Source organism: Sorex fumeus, unplaced genomic scaffold, assembly GCF_029834395.1.
Source record: "Sorex fumeus unplaced genomic scaffold, SorFum_2.1 ptg000098l, whole genome shotgun sequence".
NCBI lineage: Eukaryota > Metazoa > Chordata > Mammalia > Eulipotyphla > Soricidae > Sorex > Sorex fumeus.
In genome coordinates this window covers 44778191-44799019 of record NW_026606155.1, presented here as the reverse complement: position 1 = coordinate 44799019, position 20829 = coordinate 44778191, and the positions used below count along the sequence as shown (strand labels likewise).

The 20829-nt window shown below is 38.7% G+C and overlaps 1 protein-coding gene across 5 annotated transcripts in view; it reads right to left on the bottom strand.

Annotated features, from left to right (window-relative positions):
• TRIM9 (tripartite motif containing 9) overlaps positions 1 to 20829 on the bottom strand; it is a 107401-nt gene that overhangs the window by 20549 nt on the left and 66023 nt on the right. For all 5 annotated transcript variants that reach the window (XM_056134401.1, XM_056134402.1, XM_056134399.1 and 2 more), the window contains exons 4-7: positions 17769 to 17879; positions 15512 to 15665; positions 5530 to 5687; positions 4295 to 4433 (exon numbers count right to left, since the gene is read on the bottom strand). In XM_056134401.1, coding sequence (XP_055990376.1) covers positions 4295 to 4433; positions 5530 to 5687; positions 15512 to 15665; positions 17769 to 17879 — 562 coding nt within the window. The remainder of the gene's footprint in view (positions 1 to 4294; positions 4434 to 5529; positions 5688 to 15511; positions 15666 to 17768; positions 17880 to 20829) is intronic.

The window sequence follows — 20829 nt, the reverse complement described above, 5'->3', positions numbered from 1 at the left end:
TAGAAACAATTTTTACTTTTAGAAGAGATTGTTTATTAGTAGAAATTAAACTCAAGGAAGAAATTAAGGTGATATAAAAATGGAATGGCTCATACATTTCTGTTCTAAACTATCTGAAAACCAATATGAAAACACAGATCAACAGCTTTCAAAAAAGTCCATTTTCTTTAGTACAATAATTATACCCTAAGAATTTGTCCCAGAGTTTGTATATATATATACACATACACTATATATATAAATATATATAAATATATATATATATATATATATATATATTTGCTTAAAGATTTTGAGAAGGAGCTAGGAGATAGCTCAAGGGACTGGAGCACATACTTTGCACATGAGAGTCCTGAATTCCATCTCCAGCACATGGTCCATGGAGTGACCCCCAAACATTTTCCCTGATTCCATCCATGTGTCCCTCCTTCCTTCCTTCCCTTCAAAAGGAAATTGTGTTAGGTTGGCTTTGTTGTCATCCTCAGTATTACAAGTGCCCTGATGAAGTCTATGTGAAGTGATTCTTGGCTTAAGATCAGAGGACAGTTAGAAAGAAGCCTTCTTAGGCTGGAGAGAGTATAGCAGGTAGGGAACTTGCCTTGCATATGGCTGACCTGGGTTAAATCCCAGCATCTCATATGGTCCTTCAATCCCCACCAGGAGTGATCCCTGAATTCAGAGCTAGGAGTATTCCTTGCGCACTGTTGGATGTTCACAAAACAAAACAAAACAAAACAAAACAAAACAAAATAAAACAAATCAATAAGGTCTTCTCATTTCAGCTACATAGCTCAGGGAGTTGTCTGAGTCTCAGGAACAATACTTTTGGTCTATTTCATTATCCTTTCTAGATTATAAAAAAAAAAGTACCATTTGTTTAGATCCACAGAAATATAAAAAAATAAGAAAAATGTTCCTATCCTGTTTTCAACCTTTTCTTTTAAAACAAACTAATAAGAGTTTTGAAGTAGTCTCTCAGACACAGAATAAGCCTGAGAACATGATGTTCTAAGAAGGCCTCATTACTGGATTTCAGCGGGTGCTCTCACAGATGGTTGCAAAGACTGCTTGCTGGCTCAAAGGCTGCTACAGTCAGGATGACTGTTACATGCATTCCTTCTGAGAGAAATACAACCACAGTGGTAGACATTATTTTGTCATTTTCATTAAAATTTTCAGTTGCTTACCCTATCTTAAGTCATGGTTGATTTGGTTGATTTAGTTTTTTTTTTCTTTTTGGCTTATTGGGTCACTCAGCAATGCTCAGGGAATTACTCTGCACTCAGGAATTACTCCTGGGGTTGCTTGGGGGATCATAAAAGATGCCAGGGCTTGAACCTGGGTTGGCCGTGTGCAAGGCAAAAGCCCTATCTGCTGTACCATCACTCTGGCACCTGAAACTGGTCTTTAAAAAATTATTTTAGACACTATGATTTACAACATTGGTAATAATGGTAGCCTTTAGTAGTTGTCTTAGGTCTGTCCCCAAGAAATTTGCTTTCAGAGAACTAACCAAGCTTGGACTCATGTAATGATGCGCTTCCCTTTCTTCTTCTATTTTCATTATTTGTAATTTCTATTGAATTCACTTACTTTAAATTCTTGTGTTTTCTGATAAATTACTCTATACAAATTGTGTCTTCTTTCTGGTCCGTCTGTGTAAGCCTGCACTGTCTGGGGTCTCCCCAGGAGGCCTGCCTCTCTCTCAGATTGGAAACTCTCAGACCCCACAGCGCCCCAACAACTCTTGAAGCAAACATGTTCCATCAAAATACAAATCAATTTGCTTTTGAAAAAACAACCAGAATTTATCACAGTGTGAATATGTGCTCTCGCCTGTATAAGTTTGTCTTTAGGTCAGCAGCAAAAACTTTGTGATCAAATAAAAGTGAAAAGTGATCTAAGTCTCAGACTTAGCCATAAGTGCCTTTCTGACACTTTTTGTTTTCAATTCTGGAAAAGATGAACTCTTGCTAAGAACAAAGCAAAGGAGTTTGTTTCAGTAGAAAGTCAAGGGAACCCCTATATTATTCATAATAGCATCAAAGGAAAAAATCTCCAAGTAAGTCTCTTTTCAAGAATGGTGGAAAATAAGGTGAATAAAATATAAGTTCAGCTAATGTATAAAACTGTCAAAGGCAGTTTCTAAAACTGATTTCTAAAACTTAAAGAGATACAATTCTTTAAAATGTTTTATATAGGCTTTCTCTGTTAGAAATTAACCAAATCTTCTTAAAAAATAATAAGCTACCATTCATTGAATTTTCTTTTCTTTCTAAATCTTGTCTCACTGAATGAATCAAAATGAGGGAGAAACAAATAGAACAAACCAAAGTTATGGAGAAAGTATGTGTGTGAACTTTATTTCATCATGAGTAAATCACTTCTGTGCAGTAACAGAGAACACTGATATCTACAGGATAAGAGGGTTTTCTTTGTGTTGCGTTACATACCTTATATTTGTACACAATATATAAAATTCATGGAGGAAATGAATTTCTACAGTACAGTTTCTTTGTTGAAAAAGGACTTGCTCCATTAATCTTTCAGAAAATCCATCCCTTCTCCCCCAATTCTGTGCCTGTGATACTAAGGATTGCAGTTCCAACCCTGTTATTTATTAGACACCATATTCTTACAAACATTTAGAGAAACTGAGAAACTACATCCTCCTGCAGGATGAGAAGAGATATGTAAGTGCTCAGGCTCCTATGCTAATAACTTATTTGAGTGGAGTGATATTAGTATGATTTCCATGAAGTATGATGGATAGAAATAGTTTATTATATAGCTGATGACACATGTTAGTGACATGACTATGAGTTCCCTCCTGCCTGACACATGCACTTTCCTCATCACACTGCCTTGTGCCCACGTGAGACAGAGGTCACCACCACCCAGGACTTTCTCATTCTAGAAAATCTGTTGGAGGGTTTTCACATTCAGCATGGAATGTAGGGGACAAAGGCCAACTCTCTCAAGCTGATTTATCATCCCAGAGAGAAGTTCTAAAATGACCATCCCAGAGGAGACTCTTGCTATCCCTGGTACCTGGATGGGTATGAGACATGTGGACATTTCCCCTTCATCACATCCTTCTCTTTGAACACCATTGCTCACAGACTCCCCAACCATGGTTTCCATGGCCAGGGGTCTCACTGTGGGGTTGAAAGTTGTGCTTGTTTTTAACCATGTGAACCATTTCAAGGGTGATTGGCACATGCCAGGGTTTGTAGGAGGCAAGGAAACACACCGCCACAGTTCTTCCCACTCATATCTTGAACTTGGACACAATCAACAGCATCAGTTTTGCAGAGGGAGTCTATGGCTAATGCTGGTGGGGTGGGGCTGACATCTAGGATTAAAATGACTCCGAGAAGGTCTGAAAATGCTTTGGCACCTGATCACAAACACTTCTTCATGGGATAATTTCATGTGCTGCAATTGCTTTCAAAAATCAGTAAGTTAAAAGCCTCAGAAGTTGTACTCATCATCAAATCCAAGCCCCTCATATAAGATAGATGGCTTGCCTTTGATGAGGAGAGTGTTTATAGTAGAGCCAAGATGAAGCAAAGTTCTCTAGAGACAGACCACATATACAGTGGCCTGAGGCAGCCTACCCGAGCCTCGTGGGACTAGCCATGATGAGAATGGTGAGGCAACGAGGAGTTGCTGGTCTCTTCCTGTCTGGTGCCCACAGGAAGCCTCAATCCTGGCGTTGCCGGCCTCAGCTCTGGGTGTGAAATAGAAGCAGTCTGTGCTAGTTAAGCCATGAGTAGCCAAATGGCCCTTTCTGAATAAATCTAGCACCTTGTACTCATGGGAAACACTTTCCGTCAGACAAACCCACAGCTGAAAAGAAGCAAGTTCCCACCCTCAGGAAGAAACAAGCACTACACAGCAACTTAGAATCATTTGGGCAAAACTGGCAAACGATGTGTAACGTGGAGCATGGGAGCCTGCCCTAGAGCCTAGATACATTCGTCTCACACACGAGGGGCACATTCAGGCCTTCATTTGTTCAGCTTCTTCAACTGCAGCTTATTTAGAGGGTTATCAAAGGAAGCCGACGGCCCAGCCATTTGAACTGCTGTTGCGGACTCTTTGGTTGGATCACATCCACATACCATGGGCTCTCTAAAGGCAGGAGAGGAACAGCAACTCTGTGCCAGAATGCAGAGCAAGTCATGGAAACACTTCAGAATGTGGGCAGTGGTAGGGTTACCTCCGGCCTTGCCAACCACTTAGATGCCTCGCAGTTCTCGCTCTGAGGGATACTGCTGAAGGGCCTTACCCTCGGACGTTTGGAGAACCAGGGTCTTGCTGTACTGGCTGACTCCTGTTTTGTTGAAGGCCTTGACTCGAGCATTGTATGTGCTGTTGAAGTGAAGACCGTCCACAGTGCACATTGTCTCCTTCCCAACATAGACTTCCTGAGGGTCAACAAATAACAGGCCAGAACTTAATGGGAATCTTTATGACATGTCAGGAAGACAATGTTTGCAAACCGTTTCATGTCAGCCTGATATGATTTTGAATCCTGTGAGATATTAGACCATTTAACGGACTCCTTTCCGCCTCAGCATCCTTACCTGTTAGAAGAATATCCACCTTATTATGATGGTTGTGAAAGGTCATATGTGAAAACTAACTAGTATAGTGCCTTGTATTTAACAAGGGCCTAGGAACTTAGTGAATGGTGGTAATGAATTAGTAATTGGGGCTTAAAATATCAAAGTTGGGTGCTTATAGGTAGGACTAGACTAGTAATAATTTTAGTAATAAGTAATAAAATTATTACTAATAAAATTTTAGTGATAGTTACAGTGTATTATACCAGTGTGATTTGTAAAAACCAGGTCTGCAAACGTGAGTGGACGGGGGGGGGGGTTCTCTATCATGTCATAAAACTGCCATGAAGACTACCTTCTAAGCTATTACAGGAACTCAGGCTTCAGCACAGCGCAGAGGGAAGGGGGAGGAAACAGGGGAAGGAGGAAGCATGACATTTCAAAGGCTTAAAATAAATCCTAGCAGAATGTATCTTTAGCATAGATTAGGTATTTATTTTACTCTTTATCATTGCAATTTGCAACATTATGCTGACGTAATGGGTAAAAATAATTTGCATTCAAAGCAGAGCCATAAAACACCATCTTTCCAGTGGTGTGCTCAGAAGACTGGGGTCTGGAATGGCAGCAACAGTGGTAGGAGGGAGCTGTTATTACCCTCATCCCAATTTACAAGTGAGCATCTGCAGGCTCCATAGGTGAGAACTAGGCACAGTCACATAGTGAAGAGGTAGCGTTCTTATTTGAATACTGTACGAATACCAGAGCTGCCATAACTGCTTGTACTTTCTCTTAGGAAAAGCAATTTCTAGTCAGAGACTGTTGGTCTGGCGCTGATGATACCTTCGGGGCGGGGAGGGGGGCGGTATTTCCTGGGATGAGGTAGGAGGCTGGCCTAAGACTCCACATGGATGGCTGGAGTCAGGTTTTGGTTTAACAAGGAGTGGGTCTGACTCACCCGGAACTGACCACCACTGCCGTCATCCAGCTCCAGGATATACCCATCTGCAGGCACCGGGGACAGAGGGGGCTGTTTCCAGGACAACGTAGCACTGTTGTTGTGGGTACAACACTCTTCCAGCTGTAGGATGGGGGTCGCTGGGACTGGAGAGGAAGCTAAACAGAAATCAGTGTAACTTTGGTTTCTGTTGAGTTGCAAACACATCAGTAACTTAGTACCATAAACACCTCCCTGATAAATTTATGGCTAGATTGAGTAGCCGTCCTGGGGTACGGCTTGAGGAATCTGAACAGAATCCCTCATAGTGTCCTTACAAATGGGGCCCATTCCTGAGCTACTGTGCTTCCCCCCCAAGTTTATTGTTGCTATTCCTACCTTAATTGGAAGGGACACAACTACTTTGCTCTGACATCATCCAGAAGGAAAACATTTCACATGAGGGATGAATTTCCAGTCCACAACAGCCTATCTAACACAGAACTTGATGGGTACATTGATTGTAAAAGTTACTCTATGGATTAATCTCAAGTTTATATATCAAGGATGACCTGTTTTTAGAAACAGCTTCGAAACCATGATGTTTCTAAGGTTTTATTGCTTTCTTCTACCAGCGATTCTGTGCAAGGTCTTGTGTATATGAGCAATGACAGCAGTGGAATTTTGAAAATTTGGAACCTAGTGACATAGTGATTGAAACAGTTTGAGACTTTTGAAGAACTTGACATGTTCTTTCAAGGTTGAGCACCTTGAAAACAGCACTTGCTCCATCCCTCATCTTTTGCCAGCACAGAAGAGCCAACTATGAATCTGAAGCGTAGTTCAGGGGAATACTGGCACTGAAAGTGGAGGGTCCAGGAATTCTCAAGACCTTTAAAAATCTTTATTTAAATTTTAAAAAATTGTGTTTTTTGGGCTGATCTTACCTGGCATAGGTCAGGACTTATTCCTTTCAGTGCCAGGAATCACTTTTGGCAGTGCTATGAGACCATATTTGGTGCCAGAGATCAAATCAGAGCTGACTTGCAAGGCAAGTACCCTACTGGCTGTATAATCTCTTTGGGCCCGAATCTTTAATATTTTGGGAGACTCTATTACCAAGTTACTTCCAATAGACCTTCTCCCCATTTTGTGCTAAGAATATTTTATATTCACTAAAACTGTACACTAGTTGAGTTATCAGAATGCAGATATTATGTAACAAGTCATTACTGCTCCTAGCATACCAAAATCTGATTCTGGGAATAATTGTTTTTTTTTGTTTGTTTTTTTGTGGTTTTTTTTTTTTTGGTAATTGGTTAAGATGCTTTTTAGCACCAACATATAAATACATTTTCTTTGGTAGTTATTTAACAACAGGAGAGAACAATTTGGATTACCTCCAGGGACATTTAGATGAACAAATGTTAATGTGGAACACCTGGTGTGCTGTACCAAAATTGGAATTGAAGTGTCATGCATCGAATTAAATCTGAACCTTGCTAGTCACCCCAACAAAGGTTATTAATTTAACAGCAATTTAGAGAACAACTTCTATGGCAAACAACCTAGGAAATGAAAATCCTGACTCATAAGAGCTGAGAAGGTGAAGCAGGTCAATTATTTTATACTTTAAAAAGACTGTGATACCACACACACATACACACACACACATACACACACATGCACACACACACGCGCGCGCATGCATGCACACATGCATGATGTTTGAGTTAGTAGACCAGACTTAGTAAAATCAAATTTATAACCAGTTAACTGGAGATGATCAGTTTAGGAAGGGAAATCATGTTTCAAGAATCAATTGCACAAAATTTAGGTTTTATCAGAAAACCAATAACTTCTGCAGTTTCAGAGGTTCCAGGATTTCAAGTAAAGGAAATAAATTCATTGCCTACTTCAAGATAGAGAACAAGCCTGCATGGAAAGATGGAAGAGACCAGTTTTCTTGTAATCATTCTAACAATTTGCAAAGCAGCATCAAATAGTTTGTTAAGTGGAGAATTAATTTTAGGTCACAACACACATAGGGAAGTTTGTCATACCACCTTTTTCATTATAAAAAGAGTACATCTAGGGACGGGAGAGATAGTACAATGGGTAAGGCTTGTCTAGTGGTAGCTGAACCTAATTTGATCCTGGAAATATGGTCCCTTGAGCATTGCAAAAAGTCATCCTTGATTATAGAATCAGCCAGATATGGTACAAATCCCCCTACCTAAAAAAATACATTTTAACATATCAACTGTAAAGTAAAATGTATGAAAAGTTTAAGCAACCCATTTAGAGACATGGAATGGTTCTCTTAGTTAGATTTACTTAACTCTTCTTCTTATAGTTTAACATAAATCAACTATTTCTTAGGCCCTATTTATTGCAATAATTTGCCTGTCAGTCTGTATTTTTCCTATGTCTCTCGCAAATCTACATCAACTTTAAAATGAAAAATCACAAGTTGGCTTTAACTTGAATCACAGTAATAATTGTAGTGTGCCTGGGAAGAAACTCAAATTTCCTCATATAGACAGAAATAATTGAAAGATTAATTAAAGCCTTTGGGATAATATGTCTTTAAAATATGTGAATCACATAAGTCCTTAGTAGGCATTCTTTAAAAGACTAAATGGACAGAAAAAATAGTCTAACCAATCACTAATCTTTAGACTTTAATATTGTCCCAGATTTTAAAAAGCAACCAAACAAGCAAAAAGGAACAAAGTGAGAAAGAACAAAGAAACCAAGAGACATTTGCATGTGTTGAAATTTGTCTCAGAGTGCTGAGAATTGTTTCTGCTTTTCCTTATTTACCCCAAGTGATGTTGCATAGAAAAGAAAAATGTGACAAAATTACACCCTCATTAGCAAAGACAAAGGCTGTCATTTTAGAAAAAAAAAGATTTTATAATAGTTGTGATGTTACCTTGTTTTACCTTGGTGTAAGATAAATGGTCTATAAGAATCCAAAATATTTCTGAACTAGTTTATCTGTTTTGATTTGGAAATGGATAGCATTAGATTGCCTAGCCCAACCCTATGAAAAAACATTAAAGTTGATTGGCTGTCACAGATATTTTTATTTTTACTTATTTTTTATACCAGATTTTTAATTTCAAGACATTAATGATAATTCTTAGAATCTTATTTTTCCCAAACTAGTTCTCCTGAGTGGATCAGAATTCTAGTTATTAGCATCATTTCACGTTGTAAAATCAAGTCTGGGCTAAAATACTCCTTTTAGCTACAAGAATGAGGCTTCTTTTATTGACTTTCTCAAAGGAGTCTGGTGGAACTTTGGCTCTGATTTAAATCCCCCAAGTGTGGTTTGCTATGACAAAGTTTTCAAATGTCTTCTATTTTTAGGGTCATGTTAGTTCAAATTATATCTCATATTTTTTCATATTAAAATTTCCCCTTCTAATTTTTCAGCTATAGGTCAAAATAACTACTCCAAAAATGAGATATTACCTCACACCAGTGATATATATGGCCTAAATAAAAAAGGTAAGAAACAACCATGGCTCTCAGATATGTTGAAAGAACTGGAGAGATAGTACAGCAGGGAGAGCATGAATCTGACCTGGGCTCAGTTCAAGCATCCCGTTTGATCCTCTGAGCCTTCTAGGAGTGATTTCTGAGTGCAGAGCCAGAAGTAAGACCTGAGCACAGTCAGGTGTATCCCCCGCCCCCAAATAAATAAACAACAAAAAACAGAGATGTGGTGAAAAAAGAACTCTGCTTCACTGTTGCTGGAGACTTGTTCAACTTCGATGGAAAAGAGTATGGAGACTTTGCAAAACACTGAAAATAGAATCATATTATAAGCATATAGTTCCACTCCTCAGCAACTTCACCAAGAACACAAAAACATTAATAGGAAAGTTATGTGCATTGTTCATTTCAGTATTACTTGTAAGAGCTGAAAAGAATATAAGAGCCCTGGAGGCCATACCTAAGGACAATAGAGATAAGGGCCAGGAGGATCATTCCGTGGCTTGGAAGTCAGTCTCAGGTGCTGGGGGTAAAAGCAGTTGGGCTAGAGAAGGAACCACTAAGTAAATGATGGTTGCAGGGCTTGCTTGGGATGGGAGATGAGTGCTGAAAGTAGGCTATGGACCAAACATGATGGCCCCTTAGTACCTGTATTGCAAACCATAACACCTGAGAGATAGAGAGAGAGAGAGAAAGAGAGAGAGAGAGAGAGAGAGAGAGAGAGAGAGAGAGAGAGAGAGAGAGAGAGAGAATGTAAGAGGGAATGCAACTGCCACAGAGGTAGAGGGTGGGAAGGTAGGGATACTGGGAATATTGCTGATGGAGAATGGACACTGGTTGAGGGATGGGTACTTGAACATTGTATGACTGAAACATGATCACAAAAGTTTGTAAACCTGTAAAAAAAAAGAATATGAGAGCCCATCAATATATGAGTGAATAAAGAAATTGTGGTGTATATACACAACAGAATACTACTCAAATATAAGAAAAAAATCAACCTTGCAATTTGCTACAACTTGAATGGAACTAGAAGATGACATGTTAAGTAATATGTCAGAAGGAGAAACTCAAATATATGTACCAGATGATTTCACTTATATTCAAATGTAAATATAAAGAAAAAGAGCAAGAGAGTGGGCTATGGCTAAGGAAAATCCTAAGACTGGCAAAAGAATGAGATTCCCAGTAAGTTTCCAAAGAGTGGGAAGGGAAAGATGGCCTAGACGAGACCCACAGGGTAGCAGTGGAGGGATTCTGGTACTTCGGTGAAGAAAGCGATTAAATAACATTACATGCCTACAGCATAAATAGGGACAGTATTTGTAAACTTTGCTATTTAAAAAAATTGCCCTGTTAAAGTTAACGGAAGTGCAGGAAAGTTCATGTAAGAGACACAAGTCTGTCTTCTACACTCAGTAAGAAAAAAATTCCTGAATGCTGGATAGTGGAGTAAAAGGTTTACATATATTCTCTTCTTTAATGTGCATAGCAATCCCCAGAAGATAGGTATGTTATTATTTCTGTTTTGTAGATGAAGAGACAGAAACACAGCAAGGTTTCCTGGGTGGCAGGTGGTGTAGCTGGGCTCTGATGCAGGGGACCACACGGGCCCTGCACTGCACTGCTGCTTTAGTCTGCAGGTCAGTGATAGTGTTTCAGAGGGAAGTCTTCCTCTGACTTCTAGGAGGAATGCTTCATTTTATTTCCCAAATGGAAACAATAAATCTCCTCAAAAATTTCTGGTAGTCCTGCAGGGGTAGGGTGGGATGGGGGGGTGGATGGGGGGTGGGAGGGATACTGGGATCCGTGGTGGTGGGAAATGGGCACTGGTGGAGGGATGGGTACTTGATCATTGTATAATTGAAACCCAAGCACAAAAATTTGTAAGCCTACAACTGTACTTCATGGTGTCTCACTAATAAAAATTTTTAAAAAAAGAATTTCTGGTATAGATGAATAAAATATTTCACCTTGAGGGCTATGGAGTTTGGGAAGGCATTTTATAGAGTCATCTTCTTTGAAGGTTTATAGACTGTCATTCCTTTTAGTGGTGTTTGAACACCACCACATTTGAGGAAAGTGTGCCATTTCCGGGAAGTCATCACTAGCATTTTGCTAAGAGTAAATGTGCTGTCTGCCTACTCATTTGAGGTCCCTAAACCATAAATAGACTGTGTGCATGAACGCAGTAAACGCAAAACAGCATGTCCACTCATTCCTGTCACTGCCCAAACCTCTGGGCACTCTTTCTCCGTGATTTATAGGAGGGTATGTTTGGATCACACTGCCCTTGCCTGTGACCATGATGTCAGCTCATGGCTCTTATATCCAACATAAGTTAATAAAGACAACTGGGCCCTAAAGTAAGTAAAGGCACTTAAAGAGATTAATAGCCATTGTGTTTAAAAGGTTCACTAGTCTTAGGTGACAGATTTGGGATAGGAATTAACACATTGGTTCTCTATTTTAATTCCAATGATTCTTGAGATGCTGCATATAGTTAGACAATTCTCACAGAATATTTTCCTATTTAAATCTAAAACCTAACATCAGACCTATATTCTTTGATATTAAGAACAAAAGAGGCATTTGAGATAAAAATGTAAAACTAGAGACATTAAAATTTTGAATTGAATTATACAAACCACAACACACACTAGGAGAGAGAAAACAAAAGGGAATGCCCTGCCACAGAGGCAGGGTGGGATGGGGGATGGGGTGGGGTGGGAGGGATACTGGGATCCGTGGTGGTAGGAAATGGTCACTGGTGGAGGGATGGGTATTCAAAATAAAAAAAAATTGAATTGAGAAGCAAACAGACATTTTAGTTGTCAGAATGAATTATAGCATGGTTTATGTAACTCTGAAAGTATTTTAATTTTCTTTGTAATCTATTTGGCCCAAAAGAAAGCATCATGTGTATTATTAGTTTCATATAAGTCAGATTAGTAAAATTATAAATGAAATTTAGATTTTGGCCCTTTTGTATATGGGTTTTGCAGTATGGTTTCTTGGCATTTTTACTGGCAAGTTCAATAATAATGCAATTTATTAAATTGACAAAGAAAATCATAAAAGAGTGAAAACTCTGATACTACCTCAGGCAAAATTGTGTACATTTCTAGCCAATGGACATCTTAACTACTGCCAATCAGGTTCCATCAACCTTTTGGCCTTTTCTTTCCACTGAAAGAACTGACAGATAAAAATTATTCAGATTCTTAAGAAGATTAAGCTCTCTCTGAATTAATTAAACTTAATGAATACAAAGCAAACCATATAAATTAATTCTGCAGAGGGATGCTAATCAGAAATAAATTAAGATGAAGTGTCAAAAACAAAAGAAAAATGAAATAAATCCAATTTCACACCAAATGACTCATCACATTAACTTCATAAATAACTGTTTGGACAATTTGGTGTATCACATGAATTTTTGTTGTGAGTGTGTAAGTTTTGACCTTTAGAGTGATTGGCAATCTCTGCTCTGTGGACAGATTGTAATGGATTGTAAACACAACCAATAAGGCCCACACTCAGATGAAGGATCTATTCTCTCCAAAACTATTGCTACCACTGTGGCTACTAGCTTGGGCTCCCGACTCAGACAACAAGTAGGGAAGTTTTTCAATTGTTTACAGCATTTCAGAGTCCTGAGACTTTTACCCTTCCATTGTCCCATCTCTTTCCTTATTATAAATGCTAACTGGATTATTTGATTGTTTTTTCTTTTCAACAAAATTCCTTATCATGTCCTTTTGGGGACATAACATTTCCATTGTAGACCTCATTGAAAAAATGGGGTACTGAGAGAAGCTGATGGGGGTGGTGGCAATTACTTGGACTTTATCCATTATTTTGGGTGGCTTTATTTATAGACAGCCAGGTGAAATTATTTCAACAGCAAGAAAGAATTTAAGAGGGGAATTTAAATTTATTTTTAAAGTTTAGAGGGGAATTTCATTATTCCTTGGAAAAGCCTCACAACCTGAAAATTATGCATGTGGGCTCTGGATTTTTGGGTTTGAACACCCCACTCTGCCATTTGCTGGAGGGGTGAGCTTAGACAAGTAACCTGGTATTCCTGTGCCCTATTTTCCTCACTGTCTGGTAGGATTATGAGAATAACATGAATTAATCTATGTTAAGAACCCCAGAGACTGGATTGGTAATAAGTCAATAAATGGACTTTTTGTTACTACAACATAGTTCTTCCCCACCCCCCCAGGGACCACTGCTGACAGTATGTAGAGGAATATATGGGGTATTGGAGATCAAACCCAAGTTGGTCATGTGCAAGACAAATATGTCCACTGTAATACCTTTCTGGCCCCAACAAAACAGTTTTTACTCCGTTAAAAAATTACAGTGCCATTCACAAAGCAATAAACTTATTAAACAAAGAAGGAGAAAACTGGAGAGGAGAGCAAAAATCCATTAAAAGAAAGAAGTACATGTACCAGGTACCAGGTACAGGGATGACTTAAACTATCATATGTGCTGGATTACATGGTTCTCTGATAAAAGAAAACACAGATTTTTCTTAGGAAACATAAATTTAGAGCCAGGACAATAGTATGGGGTTTAAAGTACTTGCCTGGTTCAGCGAATCCTGATTCATACCCAACACTGCATCTAGTCCCCTGATCACTGCCAGAAGTGATCTTCAAGTGCAGAGGCAGTCATGATTACCTCCAGGTGTGACCCACTACCTCCCCCTCCAACCCTGCCCCCAGTAAGAAACAATGTTTGGAACTCAGGGAAATGGCTCAAAGGGCTGGATCATACACTTTTCATATGGAAACTAGGAGATTGATCTCTGGCTCTACATAGTCTTCCAAGGAGCACTAGAGATAAAACCTCAAGCACTGTGCCATGAGTAAACTCCAAGCACTGATGAGTAAACCCCTTAATCCCCAGAAGAAAATAGAACTGGAGAGAGCCTCAATGGGCTGAAGTGAGTGCAAAGCAAGCAGGAGGCCCACGTTTGATCCTAGGCCTTGAAAGTCCTATAAGTATTATTGGGAAAACACAAACCAAGCAACTAGCTGGGAGGAGTCCCTGAGCACTGCTAGGTTTGGTTCCCAAACCGAAAAACAACAACAAAATCCAGAATGTTTAAAGTACTGACATATAAATCATTCATCATATGCTTGAATTGGTAGAAGAAAACTCAATTCAATTTTCTCAGTTTAAAAAAAAAAACAGAAAAATGACAGAACTATGAAGATGGAAAGAAAATTAGTAGTTTCCAGGGATTGTGTAGGGGGTAGGTATGACTGCAAAGAGCTATAAAGGCCCCAGGGTGATTTTTGTGGTGAAGGAATCATTTTTAATCTCATAACAGTGGTGGATAATGAAATCTATACATGTGACAAAATGGTACATAACTATAAACACATTGTACCAAATTCCTGGCTTTGATATTGTAGATATATCTGAATAGGAAAATTGGATGAAAGACCCCTCCTATTTTAACAAATTTCTGTGACTGTCTAGTTATCTCAAAAGAAAAAGTAAAAAGGATATGTACTTTAAAATAGATATTACTTATGCTCCTATAAAATTACTGATTTTTGACTTGAGTTTTCATTTCTTTTTGAAAAAATTATGTTCTTTAACATCATTTTAAATATCAGTAACCCCTAAAATTTCAGAGATTTTGAAATGCTCATTAACCACATAAATCAACAAATTTTATGGGGGCTGGAGTGATAGCACAGCGGGTAGGGCATTTGCCTTGCACGCAGTTGATCCTGGTTTGATTCCCAGCATCCCATTAAGTTCCCCTGAGCACCGCCAGGAGTAATTCCTGAGTGCAGAGCCAGGAGTAACTCCTGCGCATTTCCAGGTGTGATGCAGGAAAAAAAAAATTTTTAAAGTTACATTTCAAATTTCAATTTCTGTATTCCAGCTCATTATCTTGATCAGCATTGGCAAGCAGATATATATCATCTCTCAAATTCCCACTAATCCACGTGCAACCATTAGTTCACTATCTAAACATTACAATCTGTCATCTCAATTCTAAACTTTCTTGATTTAGATCAATAATTATGGGTTACTTTTCATACCAAGATTTTATTTATGTAGTGACATTTTTTTCTTTCTCTGCTCTCTCTCTTCCTCTCTCTCTTTACTCATAGCAGCTGTTCTCTGATGCTGAGCATGTGAAATCGCTAAGACTTTTAAGAGATACGCATTGAGCTTATCTGAATTAAACTCACTTCCTAAGAGGGATGTAACATGGTTACAGGGTTCCCATTACATGACAATACAGAGGCCACTCCAGACCTTTGGAATATTGACCAAAGGATTGTATGTGTGGGAGTGGTGGTGATGGTGGTGTGTATGTGTGTATGCAAGAACATGTGCTTGTGTGTGTTCCCCAGCTTCCAGATGATACATAAGCCACTTGGCAAGTAGCAGCCCATATTCTCCTTCAAGTACAGGAATCCACTGGGGACATGGGGCTGAGGATGCAAACACCCACCTTTCATTTGCACAAAGTCGAGCTGGTGAATGGATTGCAGCAGAGGGCTGTTGTCCAGACTCAGGTCGAAGTCGGTGGTCATCCTGGGAGTCAGCGTCCCTTTTCCCCACTGATCCTCGGTCAGGTGCACTCTTCTTATGAGGGCATCAGAAATCTAATCACATCAAAGAGCATAGTCTAAGGAATATGCCACCATCTTGGGCATAGAACCTCTTCCCAGTTCTCCAGGAACACTTCATTAAACTGCTTCATGACTCACATCTTTCCTGTCTCTGTGCAGGTGGTGAGAAGCCTGTTACAACCAGGATGACTCAATATTTATCAGCTCATTTTGGGCATTTTTGTGATTCAGAGGTGGGTGCTAGAAATAATTAGTTGTCAAATTTGGAATATCTGATCATGTTATGATAGATCAATGGAAACCCAACAACATTAAATATGTATGCAGTTAATTCTACTAGAACCAACAACCCCAAATTTCTAATATGAAGTGTGGGTATCCTGATGAAACTCAGCAATAAGTTTTATAAAGTAGTTTTGAGAGGATGTATAGAAATAAATTTAATCTGTAATTTTTAATTTTAAATCTGTAAAGTATAAAATCTTCAAATCTGTAAAATCTGTAAAGTGGTATCTCTTACATTTTAAGCACATCATCTTCATATATTACTTTGTTTTTGGTTAAAAAAAACTTTTATTTCAAATCTGTGACTCTTGACCAGTTTAATAGAATGTTAGTAAAAAAATGATTTTTTTAAAAAAGGTCTATTTGGAGGGTGGGAAAGTTGGGATATACCTTGGGGTGCTTATGGCTGATTCCCTGCCTCTGCTCAGGGACCATTCCTGGAGATGCTCATGGAACCATATGCAGTGCTGGGAATCAGACCTGCACTGGCCCTGGGGAGGGTCTTGTCCCCTATCCTCTCTATAGCCCAAGAAAGAACTGCACTATCACTGTACACTGTCCTCCCGTTGTTTATCAATTTGCTCGAGTGGGCCCAGTAATGTCTCCATTGTGAGACTTGTTATTACTGTGTTTGGCATATTGAATACGTCACGGGGAGCTTGCCAGGCTTTGCCATACAGGCAAGATACTCTCAGTAGCTTGCTGGGCTCTCCGAGAGGGGTGGAGGAACTGAATCCCGCTTGGCTGTGCAGGCTGCGTGCAAGGCAAATGCCCTACCACTGTGCTATCGCTTCAGCCCCAGCCCAACAAAAGGTCTCCTTATCATTGGTTCAAAAGTTAAGTAAAATTCAGTTGGCAACAGAATCTTAATGAAATAATTAACACTAAAATAATCCTGGAACATGTAAGGAGGAAAAACCCTTCACTACCCTCAGAGCGATAGCACAGCGGTAGGGCGTTTGCCTTGCACGCAGCCAACATGGCCGACCGGAGTTTGATTCCTCCGCCCCTCTCGGAGAGCCTGGCAAGCTACCGAGAGTATCTCGCCCGCACGGCAGAGCCCGGCAAGCTCCCTGTGACGTATTCGATATGCCAAACACAGTAACAACAAAGTCTCCAGTGGAGACGTTACTGGGCCCACTCGAGCAAATCGATGATCAACGGGAGGGCCTTTACTTTACTTACTATTCTTGCAGAAATCACTGGCATATTGGCCAATTGTAGTTGTAAGAAAGTATGATACTTTCATGCTTAAGACATTAGTAGATGGTTAGGTAAAATAATGCAATGTCCTTTTCTTGTTTCAACTATCATACTATAAACAAAGATACTTTTTGTGTGTTTTCTAGTCATACTTTTCATATATTGTACTTATGGCTGTTGGCTTTTAATGACCTACACATAGAGTCATGGACTGGAGGGGAGGGGACTGGGCATTTTGGTGGTGGTGAGTTGAAGTGAGAAAACTGTGAATGCCATGGCCATAAATATCAACATCATTGTAAAGATGCTATAAACATACTTAACCATAATAAATTTTTAAAAAGAAAAAAGATGTCTCTAGTTACAAAGCCGCTTAATACATATAGGAGAAAAGGACTGAGTTCTTAGATTATGCCATATCTCTACTTTGAAGAAACTTTAGGAAATTATATTTTCATGACTATGTACAAGAATAAACAAGACTAAAAATGTCCACATGCTTCAGAATCAGAAGCAGAGACTTCATGGAAGTCAGTCACATGTCCACATAATGCACAGAGAGGTTCCCTTGGCATGTACCCAGACTTTAATGTAGACTCAGTTCATGAGAAAAGTGGGTATGTGAAGCAGGAAGTAGTGGACACTTACCTGCAAAAAGCCACTGGGATCATTTTCCTTAATCACCTCCAGGCAGTACTCCATGAGTCCAGTGGTCTGGCGTAATTTTACGGTGCAGTGAGAGATCTGATCTCGAACCACCTAAGATTTACATGAGAACATAATTAACCAAAATGGCAAAAGTTAGGAAAATAAACTGGTCTTTGGAAATTGTCTTCCAACCAAAATATAAGATTATCATGGGATGGAACTAATTCATGAGAATATTTTGTGGCAATTTATATGATAGATAATGACTCTGAAAGATGCATGGTATATGACTACATAGGAACCTGTCACCCCTCAGAAAGGCAATGATGGAATCTTATTTCCTTGGGACCTATAGAGTATCTTTATAGGTCTTTGTTGGTTCCTTCTTCTGGGTAGCTGACAATCAGGATCTGCCTAAGCAAGGTGTTAAGAAGACTATGTAAAGGAGCTGAGTAAACTGGAACCTGGCTGCAGCTTCTGTTGGGTGACAGTTACCTACCAGTTCCCATCCTCAGTCTATCCCTTCTAAACAACTGATGTTAACAATATGTCCAGTTACTTTCTGTTTCAATTTTATTTTCTAAAATGGGTGGTGTGGTGGATTTAGAAATGGATCTTGTGCTGGAGAAATAGTGCAATAAGGCACTTGCCTTGCTTAGAGTGGCCCAGGTTTGATCCTAGTATCACATACCTGAACACCACCAAGAACGATCTAAGCGGAGCCAGGAGTAAGCCCTGGATCCAGCATAATCACCACCTCCACCCCTCCAATAAATGAGAGTGCATCTGGCTGGGGGAAAAATGAACTACTGGCAACCAGGAAGCCAGAGAAAGATAGATGCAGAATTAAGTTTCAATAATAACCCACAGGATCACCATCTCATTCTGAAAAGCTGTTTTAAAGGCTGCTCTATTTGCCAAGTCTGCTTTAACCTAGGAAGGTGCCTCTCTGCAAATGCACTTCTGCCATGGGCACTCTGGATTCTCCCAGTGCCAAACTCATGATGGTCCTCGAAAATTTCTTTATTCAGAGATTTTCATCTTGTGAGCGCTTTGCTCAGTAACAAATCCTGAAGAGGTTTTTGAGTAGATAGTTGAAGTGGGGTTTTTTTAGGAACCTCAATTACTTATATCCTTGGTATTTGCACTACTCTGTGATAGTCTCAAAAGGACCCCGTGTCACAGATTTCATGGTAACTAATAAAAGGGGTTTTTAATAGTATTCATAAATATCATTTTCATGTAGATTATTGCATTCAGTTTCCTAAACAATTGGAAAGTAAATGGGAAAAAGGTATCATTTCATCATGCACATGCAAAATATGAAAGCATTTTGATATTAGCTTTTCCTCTTGAATTATACTTTCTTATAGTTGCAATAGTAATAGAGACAATTTTATTATATGCATATTTCCTGTTGTCACCATGGATGAGTGTTACTGGCTTACATGCATAACCCATTGAGTGAATTCTCATTATTTACTTAATGATTTCCATTAATCTGTTTTTTTGACATTTAAGTTCTTCCTAGTTTTGAATATTCATTTATTATTGCTCATTTAATTTCTAATTTTTATAGGGCACACACACATCAGCGTTGGGGGAACTATCAGGATTTTACTTGATTGTGCTCAGGGAGCCATAAAATTTTGGGAATTGAACACAGGGGTTCAACACATACTAGGATATGCCAAAAACTGTAACAACAAGTCTCACAATGGAGACGTTACTGGTGTGCGCTTGAGCAAATCGATGAACAACAGAAGGACAGTGCTACAGACAGTGCTACAGTGCTATTTATTTTTTAATTAATTTAAATAATTGTGCTGATTTTCAAAGACACACATGATTATATATTTCTATCAGCAATACATGATAGTTTGAATTTCTTCTTAGCCTCACCAGCACTTACTATTTCTTATTCTTCTTTATTAGTAATAGATACCCTAATGGATATGACTAAAATATGGTATTTTCTTGTGACTCGAATTTCCAGCTTCTTGTTGGCTAATGATATTAAATATTTGTTCATGTATTTAGTGAAAATTTCTATAACTTCTTTGGAAAAGTGTGTATTCAAAGTCTTTCACCCATTTTTAAATTGGGTTGTTGAATTTTTTTATAGCACAAAGTTTATATAATTTCAATGTTTTTACCTTTTGTTACCTGTATATTTGGTGTCACATTCACTAAATAATTGCTAAATCAGTGTCATGAAACTTTAGCCTGGTTTTTGTTTGTTTTGGGTATGCCTGGCAATGGTCAGGGTTACTCCTGGCTCTGCATTCAGGGATCACTTATATGCATTCAGGGAGGATTATATGGGGAGCTGGGAATTGAACTTGGTTCAGCAGCAAGAATGACATGTGCCCTTTTTGCTGTGCCATTGCTTTGGCTCCTGTTTTTGTCTAAGAGTTTTGTAAGCCTTAATTTTGAGTTAAGTGTTTTGTATACTCTTAGATAAGAGTCCAGCATATTTTTGCATGTGGGTGACCTGTTTCCCCAGCATCACTTCTTAAAAAAAAAACTGTGCCATTCCCTTGAGTGGTCTTGAGTTCTTGTCAGAAATGATTTGACCATGTTTATGAGACTTTACTTATATCTGGTTATATCTGCCTAAGTGTCTGTCTTTGAACACTTGCAGTACTAAATTGCACTGATTATTGTAGTATGGAGGCAAGTTTTGTAATCAGGAAACATGAGAACTCCAGTTTTATCTTTTTTCTAAGACTGTTTTGGTTATTGGAAGTTTCCAATTTTTTTTTTACAGATAATTTGTCATTCCTTTTTGTACCTTTAAATTAAAAATGGAAAGTGTAGAATTCCATATATAATGGAATTGGTAAAATAATCAACTTCGGTAGGAAGATTGTGATTTTGGTGTGAAAATAAGTTGGGAGCAGAGATAAAACTGAAAATTCTCTGTTTGATTTATTTTTTCAGGCATTTACTATGTTTTTGTCAAACTACCACACTTTTATTTCTATTCTACTTTTTAAATTAGAACACTGTTTTACTTTTAATTAGAAGGAACACTATCTTACTTTTTAATTAGAAGGTA